General features: G+C 38.0%; 1 protein-coding gene across 1 annotated transcript in view; it reads left to right on the top strand.

The window, feature by feature from the left end:
* LOC128207962 (uncharacterized) overlaps positions 1 to 17,250 on the top strand; it is a 48,146-nt gene that overhangs the window by 10,077 nt on the left and 20,819 nt on the right. The window contains exons 9-19 of the mRNA XM_052911188.1: positions 1,831 to 2,016; positions 2,796 to 3,128; positions 3,382 to 3,588; positions 8,191 to 8,418; positions 8,938 to 10,570; positions 11,099 to 11,189; positions 11,758 to 11,807; positions 12,045 to 12,131; positions 15,200 to 15,303; positions 15,709 to 15,784; positions 15,926 to 16,014. Of these exons, the coding sequence (XP_052767148.1) occupies positions 1,831 to 2,016; positions 2,796 to 3,128; positions 3,382 to 3,588; positions 8,191 to 8,418; positions 8,938 to 10,570; positions 11,099 to 11,189; positions 11,758 to 11,807; positions 12,045 to 12,131; positions 15,200 to 15,303; positions 15,709 to 15,784; positions 15,926 to 16,014 (3,084 nt within the window). The remainder of the gene's footprint in view (positions 1 to 1,830; positions 2,017 to 2,795; positions 3,129 to 3,381; positions 3,589 to 8,190; positions 8,419 to 8,937; positions 10,571 to 11,098; positions 11,190 to 11,757; positions 11,808 to 12,044; positions 12,132 to 15,199; positions 15,304 to 15,708; positions 15,785 to 15,925; positions 16,015 to 17,250) is intronic.

Below are 17,250 nucleotides of genomic sequence, written 5' to 3'. Positions count from 1 at the left end.
AATTCATAATTATTATAACTGGCGTTCTTTGTCGGTATTTGACAATTAACATCGTTATTATTAAAATATCTTCATTTAATGTGTGAATTCTGATCAAAACATTCCCTGACATGTTATAAACATGATTTCTCGATAAGTAAACACGCATGGTAATCGTGTGATGTTATAGGCATTTTCATTGGACGACAGAAATATCCGAGGCTGTCGTTATTTTCCGTCAGCTTCAGAATCAAATAAAGCTGTTTATTGGCAAAAATTACTCGCGGAAGTGTCAGTGACAAGGGATTAATGGCCGCTAATTAGTGTTTTTAGCTCGACTATTCGAAGAATAAGGAGAGCTATACTACTCACCCTGGCGTCGGCGTTGGCGTCACACCTTGGTTAAGGTTTTGCATGTAAGCACCTTTAAGTCATTATCTCAGTAAATACATCAGTTACTGCATTGAAACTTTGGATATGTATTCCCAACTATCTTACATACTAAATTAATGAAGTTAGATAACAATTATTTAAATATAATGCAAATAATAGGCCTTTATTATTCGACTTAGAAATTCTGGTTAAGTTTTTGCGTGTAAGCACACATAGGTTAATATCTCAGCAACTACTTGAGGTATTGCATTGAGACTTTACACAATGGTAGTCAACCATCCAACCTTCTCAATTAACCAAGTTATATAACTACAGTTTGCATTTAATGCAAAATAATTGCCCTTAATTATTCGACTTAGAAATTCTGGTTAAGGTTTTGCATGTAACCACATATAAGTCAATATCTCAGCAAATATATCATGTATTGCATTGAAACATTAGATATGTATTCCCAGATAACACTATTTTGAATATAATGCAAATTATGGGCCTTTATTATTTGACTTAGACATTCTGGTTAAGGTTTTGCATGTAAGTACACATAAGTTAATATCTCAGCAATTACTTGATGGATTGCATTGAGACTTTATACAATGGTACTCAACCATCCAATCTACTTAAATAACCAAGTAAGATAACTCCAGTTTGCATTAAATTAAAATAATGGCCCCTTTTTATTTGACATAGAAATTCTGGTTAAGGTTTTGCATGTAACCAATTTTAAGTCAATACCTCAGCGAATACATCATGTATTGCATTGAAACTTTACACACAGGCTCCCATCTATTTAACCTTCTTATTTAATCAAGTAAGATAACTCTATCTTTTATAATATATAATTTTTGCCCCTTTATTATGTGACTTAGAAATTCTGGTTAAGGTGTTGCATGTTAGCACACATAGGATAATATCTCAGCAACTATTTGATGTATTGCATTGAGACTTTATACAATGGTATTCAACCACCCAACTTAATTGAATTACCAAGTTAGATAACTGTATTTTGCAAAAAGTGGCCCTTTATTATTAGACTTAGAAATTCTCGTTAAAATTTTGCATGGAACCACATTTATGTTAATATCTCAGCACACCATGTATTGCATTGAAATCTAATCTAACAGTGATCCATGCATGTTTCGCCTAAACGTTTCAATCCTTACATTGAAAAGCGGCGGAATAGTCGAGCGCGCTATCTCTTTGACAGCTCTTGTTATGGCTTTACGGGGACAAATATTAGTATCCGCGTTAGACAGTTGGCTGCTTAATGCACATACTTTATATAGTAAAAACGTACTGGGGGAATTTGGAGTGGCCCGATAAGGCAGGTGGCCCTTTAAAGCAGGTGACCGCTCAACCAGGTTTGACTGTATATGAAAAACTGGCAACCCTTTATTAAAAAATGAATGTTTTATTTGTACATACTTTCTGTAGCATACAAGTTTCTATTTCATCTTTCAGGAGGTTACATTGAAAGAAGAAAAGAAAAAGAAGGAGATGGCTCCACCATCTGGCGTGCCATCCAGAGCCTCTGGAGTCACTGTGGGATCCCCTCAAAATGGAACAGGGAAAAAATCCAAGGGCACACCACCCTTGCAGAGTCCTCCTTCTGAAGAGGTAGAAGAAGTCTTGCAGCAACAGTTAAAAGTAATGGAATTAATTTAGTGGTGTCTAGCCTGCATGAGGTGCTTCAAAAATCAGGATGTTGTAAGAATAGCAAAAGCTAGGCTGACTGGCTTTTACTGTGGTTATTGGATTTCTTTTCGTTTTCATTTTGCGGCAGATTCCTGCGGCAGATTTCTGCTAGAATATTTTGTTCTTAGTACATTAGACATTTTCCACCATAGGCTGCTTACTTTTAAAAGTGAAAATATACATGTATATATCTATAAGTATTTCAGTGAGTGTTTAACTGTTTCCCTTTGGTAAGCTTTCTCAGCTTTTGCTTGCTTTTGTTGTCATATGAATTTATAAACAAATTGATGCAAGTTAAATTTTATGATTATGCATAAAAATATATGTATATTTTATATGGATAACTACTTCTGTTCTCATACAAATATAATGTTCAGTTAAAAGACGGCTTAGAAAACAATGTACATACAAGCGTCCTATTTTATTGAATTTTCTTATCTTGCTAGACACAATGTCATTTAATTCTTCCAATTGGGACTATTCTGTAAAACCAAATCACTTAGTTCTCATTCTGAGAGAAGGTAGACATAGATTCTGAGAATAGAAGAAGAATGTAACAATGTTGTTAATACAGCTAGATACATGCTATTTATGTTTACATGTTTTCATATCAATTCATGTTATCTTCATCATGTTAGACTAAGCAATCTTAAATGGATATACATGTACCTGTACTTAGTCTCTGACCAGGGTCAAGTTCTAATGGGGAGTTTTTGTGTTTGTAATTGCAGCTACATGCTCTTCATTGGCAGCAAAAACAGGAGCAACAAATGCAGCAACAGGAACTGCATCAACAGCTTCAGTTGCATCAACAACAACAACAGCAGCAGCAGCATAATCAGCAACAGTTTCAACAGAATCAGCAACAGCACAATCCTGGGAACCCTGGCAGTCATAATCCACACCAGAACCCACATTCTCAGCATCATCAAGGTCAGCAGCAGCAGCAGCAACAGCAGCAGCAGCAGCAGCCAACTGTTGAAGACCATATAAAACAGATACAGTTGAAAATGCAGGAGCAGCAGATGCAACATCAACAACAGCAACATCTACAACAGATTCAGGTCTGTGAATAGGGAACATTATATCAAGTTATTTAATCAAATTTCTTATAGCTTGAAACAAGTCTAATAAAACAACCTGGAAATCAGCGGGACTCTTTTTTATGACAGGAGAACAACTGCACCCATAGAACAACATTGTCTATTTGTAGCTGAAGAGCATTAAATGAGAGTTAATTTAAAGCAAAAATATATGTTAGTATTCCATGTTGTTGTTGGAATGAAATTCTTTTAATTAATGTCAGACTATTTTCAGGCTCAAATTGAACTGCAAGAACTCCAAAAACAACAACAACAACAGCAGTTACAACAGCATCTGCTGTCACAGGTTACGCCGGGTCTTCCAGCTGGGGCACCAATCGGGAACCAGTCTAATACAGCTGGTAATTCAGCTAGCCATCAGCTCTCACAACTGCAGCTCATCCAGCTGGCCCAGCAGGCAGGGGATCTGGATCAGTTTAGGGTAGGCTGTGATTTTAAAGATGCCCCCTTCTCCCAAATAAAATGTACCACAATTTATACAATTGTTTTAATTTAGGGCTATTCCAGTTAAACATATGTCCCACCCCAGGACGGCAAAATAAAGAAATTCTGTAGGGGGTAAGTCTTTTTCTTAATTTGCTACTGTAGGGGGTGGTGATAAGTCCAATTTCGCTTCTATAGGGGGGCGTCATTTTCTTTTTTGCTTCTGACCGTATCTGCTCATTTATATTTACTGCCTGATGGTGAAATACCGGTTTTTTTTATCCATATAACATATTTTACCGAACGTCGTGTACAGAATTGGTTTGGATACAAATTTTCGCGATATTACGAGTCGGTTCCGCGGTATCGGAAATCAGAAGAAGTTGCGTCCCTTGACAACAAGATGGCGGAGGCGCCAGAATTTGTAAAGTCGTGGTCGAAGACCAACCTACAAAATTGGCTAGAAACCAATAGTTGCGCCGCATGTGTGGATACGTTTCGTGGTAAGTATACCAAATTGCAGTGTTCGACACTAACGGGGTCCCGGGATCCCGAGGACACCAGTTTTTCAGGAGGGACACCTGAACTTCGAAGTCCGGTATTCCGTCGGGACACTTAAATTTCTGACTGATAAACGCTAAATATCAATAAATAAGTAGCATTTAATTAATTTATTACCTAAATTCGGGCTCCCTAAATTTCTTGACAGCACATGTCAAAACAATATTATTAATTATCATTATCGGACTCATCAAAGCGAAAGTATAGCTGACTATTTGACTATAGTTACGTCATGAATCTATAAATAAACAGGTCATTTCACAGGCGCATGCAGGTTAACGCTTCCGTTTTGTTGTTTACATTTTAAACAAGGTCAGAGCTGACAGAGATTTATTATCGGTAAAATACTTATGTGGAATTGTTTTGCTTATAAATGTGTCAGAACCGCCCAAAAAGATGCCAACTCTGATGATACCTTTTATATAATATGATGCGACCTTTGAGTATTTACAGTAACATTTACGACACAAAAGAACTGCATCCTACATTCAGCATTCTTTGTTAATTGGCATTCAACTTATCAATATTCTTTGTTAATTTTAAAGACATATATTTTATGCCTTGATAAAAAATAATAGAAATAAAATTTGCAGGGTTTTATTCATTAATTCAATAAATTTATAAAATTTTATGACTTTTTGGCGCGAAAATTAACATGTATACACAATTTTTGGTCGTCTGCTCTTCCAGTATGCACTACGACTGTTGGGCAGTCTGATTGATTTATCAACAGCTCTACTAAATATTGATTGGAGTTTTCACAAGCCAGATGTAATATTCCTACAGTTTTTTAATGAAAAGCACCGACATTTGACAAGACCCTGAACCATGATGTATTTTATGCGTATTTTCCAAAAATCTAACTAGAAATGTGTCCATAGGACACGGATGCCCCCACTTCGATTTTTTGTCACAGAAAATAAGCCATAATGATTATTCAGGATAATCTGCACAAGGGCAAATCCTTTTCAAAAATTAGATCGGATAAGATATTTTTTAAGTATTGTTGGGAAATAAAGGGCCCTAACTCCTAAATGATTAAAGCGATTTCCATGGCTATCGAACTTGATCAAGGTATTATGGTCACAAACATGTGTTAAAAGTTTGGTGAGGATTGGACAAACAGTTTTCAAGAATTAGATCGGAAACAATCTTCGGGACGTATTTTTCAAGCCTTTTTTTGCAAATAAAGGGCCGTAACTCCTAAATGACAAAAGCGATTTCCATGGCTATCGAACTTGATCAAGTTATTATGGTCACAATCATGTATGTAAAGTTTGGTGAGGATTGGACACATACTTTTCAAGAATTAGATTGGAAACATATATTTTTGAAGTATTTTTGGCAAAAAAGGGCCGTAACTCCTAAATGACTAAAGCGATTTCCATGACTATCAAACTTGATCAAGATATTATGGTCACAAACATGTGTTTAAAGTTTGGTGAGGATTGGACAAACGGTTTTCAAGAATTAGATCGGAAACAATCTTCGGGACGTACGTACGTACAGACAGACAGACGTACGTACGGACAAGGGCAACCCTATATGCCGCCACTTTGGGCTTAGACATTCTCCCGCTTTTGAACCCAATCTACCAACTTAGAGACCAAAATATACCTCACTGCCATTCAGTGCTACTAACCTGTCATTACATGCTGCTGAAAACATGTATAATAATTATGGTGGTTTATACTTGCATTACAAATTGAAAAGTAAAAGGATGTTGAATTTAATATTAAAACAGGCTCAACAATGAAAAAATGTAAAAAGTGGAAGGGACTCCTAATTTCAGGAAGGGACACCTGATTTCAAATGTTGGTGTCCCTTCGGGATCCCTTGGAAAAATGGTTAGTGTCGACCCCTGAAATTGACAACAGTTGTCTAGAATTTTATTAGAAATCATAATTTGTACGTATTGCGTAAATGTTATAAATCCGAATGTTTCGTCCCCTTAACATTTCGACCACAAGGTATTTTTAGGTTGTATATAATTACATGGGTGAAAGTTTCAGCCTCATGTGGCTTAATATGCACTTATAGCAACATATGAAGAAACAAGAGAACCGTGGTGTGTAGGTTATAGTCCATACAATGAAAAATAACCAAATTTATTAATGGAAAATAACAAAATTTATTACAAGCAAAGCCCAGTAATAAGTTTTGTTATTTTCCATTACATGAGCTGTAACCGACTTATAGTTCACCCTAGTTTCTAAGCCAATCATCGAACAAGGCCGTATACAGCGTGCCCATTGGCTGCTCGAAGTTCATTTGGCGCGCGCCATGTCTGTTGACCTAGTTATAATAATTAACTTATTGGGTGCAGATGTGATCTTATATGAAACCTATTCGAGCAAAGATTTGAAAATCTCTGGGTGATGATTGGCTTAGAAACTAGGGTGAGCTATAAGGTCCTATATAGCTCACCTGATCAAAGAGTTACAAAAGAGTAATTGCAAATAATCTTTGCATATAGACGTATAAAAAAATAAACTTCTCAAGGGGGTCCGAATTTGCTCAGAAAATATTCTAAAGGGGGTTCTTTTCTCATCAAATAAACTTCTGAAGGGGGATGGTCCATTTTGAAAGTGCCTTCCTAGGGTGGGACATATGTTTTACTGGAATAGCCCTTACTGAAAAGGATGAATGAATATAGAAAAAGAAGGGATATCATGTTTAATTTTAAAAAAAAAGAGTGCAGAAAACATGGTATTTCTTCCTTATGAGACAATAGTTGATCACTGTAAACCTTTTAGGACCCACCAGTCATTTAATAATTGTGCGTTTTCTTCTATTTATATTAGGGATGCAAACGAATATTCGAATATTCGAATATTCGATCAAACGTTTGGTATTCGAATGTCAAAATCGGTATTCGAATATTCGAAAAAAAAAATTCAATAAAGAGAACAAAACACATTTTGCCTTCATCACTGATGTTGTTTATAAAGCTCGTTTATCTTGTTTTTACAACGATTGGCCCCTAATCCCAGAGGTGTGAATGTGATGACTAGACACGCGACATGTGTCATTTAGGGACATTTCGTCGGGTACTATAAAAAGTCGCCCTACTTTTACAATAACTGGCTAGGGATCGGCTTTAACACCAATGTGTTGTCTTGGCTGCAAATTATGCTGTGCAAAATAGCGCAAAACGAGGTGTTGATATAAATGCCACAATAATGTAATATTGTGCTCAATAATGTTGTTGCATATATGTGCTTTAAACTGTTTTCATCTTTCAATACAATTTTCGTGCTTTGAAATGGATTTTTGAATATAATTCCTCTATTGTTGTACAATAAATAAGTCCAATCCACTTATGTTTTCGTTTTACTATTTTACTAGTTCCCGAGTTGGTTTGAGTTTTCCATAGTTATATTTAGTCAGTTTAGAGGTCAATCTCAGAACGAGGCTGATCATCCTACGGAAAGACCTTCCATTGGCGCAAAACACTGTTTTACAAGGAATCCATCTAATTTCACATTGTTTACAAAAGGCAGCGGAATTGAATTATTCGATTTTGTTGTTTGTCTGTTTATAATGTATTGCTTTTTACTTCCTGGAAATGGAGAATTTCAAAGGCTCATTTGGGGAAATCAGGGTCGGCCGCGCGTACTGGATATGACAAAATTGGGTTTAAATGCCCCGGCTATTACTTTAGCGAATAATAATAGTAGTTTACATCTTCTAAAATATGTATTTCGCTAATCGAATATTCGAATATTCGATCGAAAGAATTACCGAATATTCGAATATCTGTTTTGCCATTCGTTTGCATCCCTAATTTATATACACCATTACAATCTAAAAGTTGGTGGCTTTTTGACTAATAACAGATAGTTTTGGGTAAACTTTTAAGGGCTGTTTACATTCTTTGCCAATTTAAGGTTATGTATGTCTACTTAAAATCTTGCTTTTAAAATCTGAAAGGGGTTTAGCTCATATGTTCACTAGGTTAGTATTTGCGTTCCCAAAAACTGTATTATAACAATGAGTGTGGTGCTTTTTAATCTTAAATCAATTAATACCATTTTAGATAGAGCTCCTTCAACAAAATTTACAACAACAGCAGCAGCATGAGCAGCAACAGCAGCTGTTGAATCAGCAGCACCAACAACCTATAATATACGAGAGCTCCCCGCAGGGTCCACCTTCTATGGGGGGTGGGGATCTAAGCTTTAGTTCCCCAGGGTTTCCCCTTTCCCCCCATGTGCCGGCCTCACCCCAGTATCCACACACTCACAGTGTGCCCCAGTCCCCTCAGGTGAGCTTTCATCATTTTGTAAAAACTTGTCTCAAACCATAGCGCATATTTTGTCTGTAGATATAACAATCAAAATCTAACTGAACCATAAACATTTCATTAAATTCCATTGACTTGCCTTGCACCATTCTGATTTGAGAACATTGCATATTTAAGGTTTAAGCAGTATCTGAGATGGTTTAGCAGTGGTGGAAATTAACTAAAATCCACAAATTTAGCACTGGTAAAATGTATTCTGGGCTTGCTCAAATTCTGAATAGCAAAGCTTGTTAAAAAATTTGATGCCAAGCACAAGTATGAGAATTCGGGCTTGTTCATTCAAAGACTAATTTCGATGACTGGTTTAGTGGCATAGATGCTTCCCAGCCAAGAGGTCCTTGGAACAATCCCTACCAATTGCATATGGGCACCAGTGCTATATTCTACCCAGGAAATAAAATAGAGCATGGTTGTCATGACCTTCATAAAAAAAATGAGCTTCAGTAAATTTGTAGAAACTAATTTTGGTGTTTATTAAAGGTACCCCAGTCTCCTGTATTCCAAAGGCAGGGCTCTGTGGAATCCCTTAGAAGCCCACCAGGACAGGATTACCACAAAGGTGGCCTCACACAGGTAATGCAGCAAGAAACAATTGGGCTCAATTCACGGTTTACTGATCAAGCAGTGCAGGAGTATGGGGCCATGCAGAGGGGAAATGAGGATATAATTAGGAATATTCAACAACAATATCAAATACAGAATTTGAATAACCTCCACGGTGGCAATCTTCAAAGTGCTAATATGGGAAACATACATAATACAAGTACACTTGGAAGTGGTGACAGTGAATTAGTAAGTCAGTTACAGCAGCAGATACCTTATAATCAGGCTGTGAATTTACAGCAAGATCAAGGTGCTTTCCAGAGTCAACTATCTGGACATTTTGCTGTTGATGACGATATGGCACCTTCAGGGGAACAGGAGGGTCAGCTGGTTGGTGGCCACACAACGAGCGAGATTGTGTCACAAATCATAACAAGTTTAGAAAACTTGGGTGAGGTACCACCAGGGTCAATGCAGCAAATACATAAACCTGATAACAGAGGCTTACAACAGCTTTCTGATCAAGTTTTTTCACCGGACAATTCAAGGCTGTTTCAGCAACAGTCGGCAAGTGACAATGATATCAATATGCCTAACAGTGGCTTTGCTCATAATTCATCAGTTGTTAATGATCTGTTGACTTCATCTAACTATGAATATACATTCACAGCACAACCCATTGTTAGTGAATCAAAGATAAGTGTGAAACAAGAAATATTGAAACATTTAGCTTCCAAGCCATCTTCACCTAGAGCATCTGCAACTTCACAGTTCTCATTCCAAAGTAACTCAAATTTAGGCTCTAGTACAAATACAAATTCAGCAAATGGGTTGTCTCAACGACAGAGGCATCACAGTGCTAAAGCTGAGCTCACCTTTGTCCCTGTCGTGTCGAAACCACATGAAACAAACAGTGAGCTAAAGCGAAGACTCTCCGCAGGCCCGGAAGATGTTCGTGCTCATGTTTTGTTTTCCCCTACAAGTGCTTCAGAGTTTTCCAAACGAGATTCGTTCTCAAATACTTATATTAAACCTGTGTCAAGATCTGAAGATTACTCTAGGCCCCGGCTAAGAAGTAAGTCTGGTGATGATTATAGATTACAGTGGAGAGGAGGGGAAGACCCATTTGCAAAACCAAAGATTCGCAGTGAAGACTTGGCTCATAGGCCACGCAGCAAAACTGACGAACATTTACATAAATGGAGTAATAGGGACATATTTTCACGTTCCGATGGTGCTGGAGTGTTTAGAAACCCATCTGGACTTGCCTTGGGGTCGTCCAAAATGCGACGTAAAAATCGACCAGCCCCATTGATAATTCCCTCCCATGCTAACATGTGTGGTTTCCAAAGTCGCTTAAGATCTCCTAGAATTCATGCGGACTCAGATATTACTTGTAACACGGCTCCAGTTCCGTATACCCCACCTCCAATGTTGAGCCCTTTGCGAAGGGGTTCGGGGTTATTCTCATCAATTCAGCTAGCAGCAATGGCCCCTCATCCCCTGGTTCAGCCCCTGGTATTACCTGGCCCACCGTTAACCCCTCACAGGCCGTCATTGCTCAGAACTGGTGAGTTACATTGATTTGTTATGATGACCTGTTTAAACACACTTATTGTTTTCTGGAGAATTAAACTTTTTTCAATGATATGAACTACAAGTAGTTGAAAACACACAAGCTGGTCTGAACTTGTGTTTTGATTTCTTGGACATGGTGTTATTGAGAGGAACTGGCTTCCAGAATTGGGCCGATCAAAATTTATAAAAAATATGTGAAATTCAATAAAATAATTAGTTGCTGGTCTGTTATTTATCGAGACATTTTAACAAAACTGTACTAGAACACTGTATGACTTGTACTCAAATGAATACTGAATAACAATATGAGGGACATGGTAGTATACACAATTGCCTTAAAAAATTATTAATATATGTATAAAAGATAAAGCAAATCCCGCATGTGTTCAGTTACTGTGAATTGCCACCATTAAACAAACTTTTATGTGTGTTTCTGCCTTTACAGCCAGTGTTACAAAGTGGCATACCATGAATTGCCACCATTAAACATAAACTTTTAAGTGTGTTTCTGCCTTTACAGCCAGTGTTACAAAGTCGGAAAAGGAAGAGTCGACAGATGACACTGTGCCATTTGTTGAAGAGCCACATGCTCCAGAGTCCGATATTCTGCCGTGAGTAGAACTTTCCTTATTTCAGATTGACATTCAGTGTTAGACACACTAATTGTATTTGCAAAGGAGACCACTTGCAAAATTAAGGAGTTTTTGGTCCAGAACAGAAAGAAGATTCCATTGTAAAAGAGAAAAGAAAAGAAATAATTTAAGTCAATACACTTCAAAACAAAAGTTTTCATAAACTCACAATACATTTATTAGATTATAAAAAACATAATTTGACTAGGAGTCTGTATGAATATTTAGGAATCTTTGACTTCCAGACTCCCTTTGATGTCAAACACAGACATTACAATGAAAGCTGTTTTAAAATTTTGAGGAAAAACTGCTTGTTTTTCTTTTTGTGAGAGGAAGCTTCTCTTCTTGGATAAATTTTGTTTGTAATTTGAAAAACAATGGCTTGCTGTCATCACTTAGATTGTTTAATGTGGTGTGTGTCGACTTATGAAAGTATGTCATTGTTAGTAACAAACTTTGTGTTGTCATTCATTAAATTATATTTTAGACACATTTCAAGGTTAGTCTGTTTCAGCGAACAAATGCACAATACTGTCTTATTTTTTAGCCATGTGAATATTGGACCACAGTACCAAGCATCTCTTCCTGCCTTTAACTGTAAGTTTCTAAACAAACAAAGAGTTATGGTCATAAAGACCTGATATATATTATATAAAAGGCTGATAGTTCAGAACTTTGTTTTGTTAATGTCATTGTTGTTAACTTTTCTTCATAACAAGCATTAGTACAATAATTATGTTGTGTTCATCCAAAAGCCGAATTTTAATGACTGAAACATGAGCAATTATTTAAAATATGATGTGAGAAGTTAAACACATGTTACTCTCCTTACAGCTGATAAGAGGCGAGCTCAGTTTGATGTCAGTAAAGAAGATCTGGTGTTCAACTCAGCCTGTCTCCAACATGTCTCTGACTATGAAGGTATCAACAATTTAATTGACCTTAAAGGGACTGTACACCAGCTTGACACAAAAAACGTTTTTTTCTGTAACGAATCTCAGGACAATTGTTATGCCCCCCTTCGAAGAAGAGGGGTATATTGCTTTGCACAGGCATGTCGGTATGTCTGTCGGTCGGTTGGATGGTCCGTCGGTAGACCAAAGCTTGTCCGAGTGATAACTCAAAAATTCCTGGACGTATAGTCATCAAACTTGACATGAAGGTTGGGCCTGACCAGTAGATGATCCCTATTGATTTAAGGGCTCATCGGTCAAAGGTCAAGGTCACAGTGACCTTTAATGGTAAATAATTTCAAAGCTTGTCCGAGTGATAACTCTACAATGCCTAGACCTATGGTCATCAAACTTGATATGGAAGTTGGGCCTGACCAGTAGATGACCCCTATTGATTTTGGGGGTCATCAGGCCAAATGTCAAGGTCACAGTGACCTTGAATGGTAAAAGGTTGTCCGAGTGATAATTTGACAATGCCTGCACTCTTGGCCCTCATACTTGACATGGAGGTTGGCCGTGACCAGTAGATGACCCCTATTGATTTTGGGGGTCATCGGGCCAAAGGTCACAGTGACCTTGAATGGTAAAAGGTTGCCCGTGTGATAACTCGACAATGCTTGCACCCATGGCCTTCATACTTGACATTGAGGTTGGGCCTGACCAGTAGATGACCCCTATGGCTTTGGGGGTCATTGGGCCAAAGGTCAAGGTCACAGGGATCTTGAATGGTAAAAGGTTGTTCTTGTGATAACTCCACATAGCCTGCACTCATGGCCCTCATACTTGACATGGAGGTTGGGCCTGACCAGTAGATGACCCCTATTTTCGGGGGGGGGGTCATCGGGCCAAAGGTCAAGGTCACAGTGATCTTGAATGGTAAAAGGTTGTCCTTGTGATAACTCGACAATGCCTGCTCCTATGGCCCTCATTCTTGACATGGAGGTTGGGCCTGATCAGTAGATGACCCCTATTGTTTTGGGGGGTCATCGGGCCAAAGGTCAAGGTCACAGTGATCTTGAATGGTAAAAGATTGTCCGAATGATAACTCAACAATGCCTGCACCCTTGGCCCTCAAACTTGACTTGGAAGTTGAGCCTGACCAGTAGAAGACCCCTATTGATTTTAGGGGTCAAAGGTCAAGGTCACAGAGACCTTGAAAGCCAACTCGACAACACCTGGACCTATGGTCATCAAACTTGATATGAAGGGTTGGCCTGACCAGTAGATGACCCCTCTTGATTTTGGGGGGTCATCGGGTCAAGGTCACAGTAACATTTAACGCAAAAAAGTTAACAAACCTTCTCCCTGTGATATCTCAACAATGTCTGAACCTATGATCATCAAACTTGACATAGAAGTAGGGCCTGACCAGAAGATGACCCTTATTGATTTTAGGAGTCATCAATTCAAAGGTCAAGTTAACAGTGACCTTGAATGCGAAAATGTTCCGAGTGATAACTCTACAATGCCTCCACCCATGGCTTTCAAACTTGATTTGATGTTGCATTTGATCTGTAGATGACCCGTTATGATTTTAGGGGTCATGTGGTCAAAAGTCAAGGTCACAGTGACCTTGAACGAAAAAATCTTGTCTGTGTGATAACTTGTCAATGCCTGCATTGATGGCCCTCAAACTTGACATTTAGATTTTTTGTGACCAGCTGATGACTCCTACGGATTTTGAGGTCAAAGGTCATGGTCATAACACACTCTTTCCTCACACGTTGAATGGTCATAATCTTAAAACTGCCTCAATTGCATCCAATATATCAGTGACAAACTAGCTGTCATTTCGGTCCATGCATATTTAATTCAATTGTCCATATAATCCTGACAACATGGCGCTCAGGGGGGCATAATGTTTGACAAACATCTCTTGTTTAATTAAATGGTTTACTCTTTGATATCATAATTATAAAAAAATACCAAAATGTAAAAGAAAATCGAGTCGGAGGCCAGGTTCCAACCAGGGTCGCCAAAATTGCAGCCCAGTATTGTATCCACTGTGCTACGAAGGCTTACTCGCAACAGTTTGAATATTTAGACATACCTAGTAATCTTTTTTAATGGAAAAATACCAAAAAACAGCGAAAAATAAATTAATTGTAAATTATGTGGTACTTCAGTTAGTAAGTTTCAATGCATTGTACACATCGATACCAAGTTTATGTCAGTTTATGACAATTTTCTTTTTTTCGCTATTTCATCATATGGAGTACAGCCCCTTTAAAAAGCTATGTGACTTGCCTATGAAGTGTCTGATTTAATTGTAAAGGCTTGACCTTTTTTGTAAAGACCTTGAACTGATGAAGTATCTTATCTGATTGTAAAGGCCTGACCTTCTTGTTAAGTCCTTGACCTTATGAAATGTCTGATCTGATTGTAAAGGCCTAACATTGTTGTAAAGTCCTTGACCTTATGAAGAGTCTGATCTGATTGTAAAGGCCTAACATTCTTGTAAATTCCTTGACCTTATGAAGTGTCTGATATGATTTTAAAGGCCTAACATTTTTGTAAAGTCCTTGACCTTATGAAGTGTCTGATCTAATTGCAAAGGCCTGACATTCTTGTAAAGTCCTTGACTTTATGAAGTGTCTGATCTGATTGTAAAGGCCTAACATTTTTGCAAAGTCCTTGACCTTATGAAGTGTCTGATCTAATTGCAAAGGCCTGACATTCTTGTAAAGTCCTTGACCTTAAAAAGTGTCTGATCTGATTGGAAAGGCTTGACCTCCTTTGTAAACTCCTTGACCTTATAGTGGCTGATCTGATTGTAAAATCTTGACCTTATGAAGTGTCTGATTTGGTTGTCAAGGTTTGACCTTCATTGTAAAGGCCTTGATCTAAAGTGCTATGACTTGCCTAGGAAGTGTCTAATCTGATTGTAAACGTTTGACCATCTTTGTAAAGTCCTTTACCTTAAGTGTAATGACTTTTCCATAAAGTGTCTGCTCTGATTGTAAAGGCTTGAACTTGCTTGTTAAGTCATTGACCTGTATTTTCCAAAAACAACAACAATTGTTCTCCCGATTTCAGTGCAATCATTCCAAGATCTCGCATGCAGTGCTGCTGTGTCTGGCAATGGCTTTAATGTGGAATATGCTCTACAGCTGTTGTACATTGCGGGAGGCAATATACAGGTATGGGTACATAAAGATTGGTAGTTATAGTTGATCTTTAAGATGCTTCTATCAGTTTACTTAATCAGAAGTGTGCTTAGGACATGCTGTAAATCATCATTGATACATACATGCTTTGATACTTCCAGTCGGATTTTAGTTATCGTTTGTGATATTTATTGAATATTATTTGCAATATCAAATCAAAAGTTATCTGATTAACTATGTACACAGCTGTTCAAGACAAATAGGCTCAATGAGTTTTTGAATTTCTTAATAAATTTGTATAAGGTAATAATGTATACACAGACATATGATTTACATAGTTATTTTAGTAATGGAAAAATGTCATTGAATTACTTCTGCTTGAATACCAAAGCTTCTTCGTCATCCCAGCCCCATGATAGTGGACTGTTTAATTTTCAGGAGGCAATGGTGTTGTTGATGTCCGGAGCGTGCAAACTGCCACAGACCCACCCTCTGGCCTCATATACATATCAAGGTAAGGTACATTACCATGTGGTCATTTGGTTCCTTCTTGAAGACTGAATGTGTACTTTTAGTATGAGACCAATTATTTTAATTCATATTGCTACAATAAACACCCTATTTCGTTGTAATATTTGCATATCTTTTCTTTAAGAATCTGATATTTGGACAACCGAAGAGATCGACAGATACACTACAGCCATTCTGAAGTATGACAAGGATTTCTTCACAGTTGCAAATGAGGTGGGTGAACTATTTTCTGGTTAAGGTTTTGCATGTTAGCACATATAAATCAATAACTCTGCAACTACTTCATGTATTGCATTGAAATTTTATACAATCAATTATAATAACTCTATCTAGCATGTTATTCAAATTTTGTCTCTTTAGTTTTTACTGGTTAAGGTTTTGCATGTATTCTTACTTTACAGTGATCCATGCATGTTTCACCAAAACTTTTGCAATCCTTAAACGTAAAAGTGACAGAATAGTCAAGTGCGCTGTCTCTGAGACAGCTCTTGTTCTATTTTCACTCTTCCTTTGGACAAGTCTGAGTGATATTTATGCCCCCCTTTGAAGAAGAGGGGTATATTGCTTTGCACATGTCGGTCAGTCGGTCCGTCGGTACACCAAAGCTTGTCCAAGTGATAACTCAACAATTCCTGGACGTATGGTCATCAAACTTGACATGAAGGTTGGGTCTGACCAGTAGATGACCCCTATTGATTTAAGGGCTCATCGGGTCAAAGGTCAAGATCACAGTGACCTTTAATGGTAAAATAATTTTAATGCTTGTCCGAGTGATAATTAAACAATGCCTAGACCTATGGTCATCAAACTTGATAGGGAAGTTGGGCCTGATGACTAGATGACACGTATTGTTTTGGGGGGTCAACAGGCCAAAGGTCAAGGTCACAGTGACCTTGAATGGTAAAAGGTTGTCCGAGTGATAACTCGACAATGCCTGCGCCCATGGCCCTCATACTTGACTTGGAGGTTTGGCCTGACCAGTAGATGACCCCTATTGTTTTTTGGGGTCATCGGGCCAAAGGTCAAGGTCACAGTGACCTTGAATAGTAAAAGGTTGTCGAGTGATAACTCGACAATGCCTGCACACATGGCCTTCAAACTTGACTTGAAGGTTGGACCTCACCCGTAGATGGCCCCTATTGATTTTAGAGGTCATTGGGCCAAAAGTCAAGGTCACAGTGACCTTGAATGATAAAAGGTTGTCCGAGTGATAACTCAACAATGCCTGCACCCATGGCCCTCATACTTGACTTGGAGGTTGGGCCTGACTAGTAGATGACCCCTATTGATTTTAGAGGTCAAAGGTCAAGGTCACATTGACCTTGAAAGCAAATTCGACCTGGACCTATGGTCATCAAACTTGATATGAAGGTTGGGCCTGATCAGTAGATGACCCCTCTTGACTTTGGGGGTCATCGGGCTAAGGTCAAGGTCACAGTAACCATAAAA

The sequence above is a fragment of the Mya arenaria genome, chromosome 11 (assembly GCF_026914265.1).
Source record: "Mya arenaria isolate MELC-2E11 chromosome 11, ASM2691426v1".
NCBI classification, from domain to species: Eukaryota; Metazoa; Mollusca; class Bivalvia; order Myida; family Myidae; genus Mya; species Mya arenaria.
Note: the sequence above shows the minus strand (reverse complement) of the source record. Positions and strands in the feature narration are given on the sequence as shown.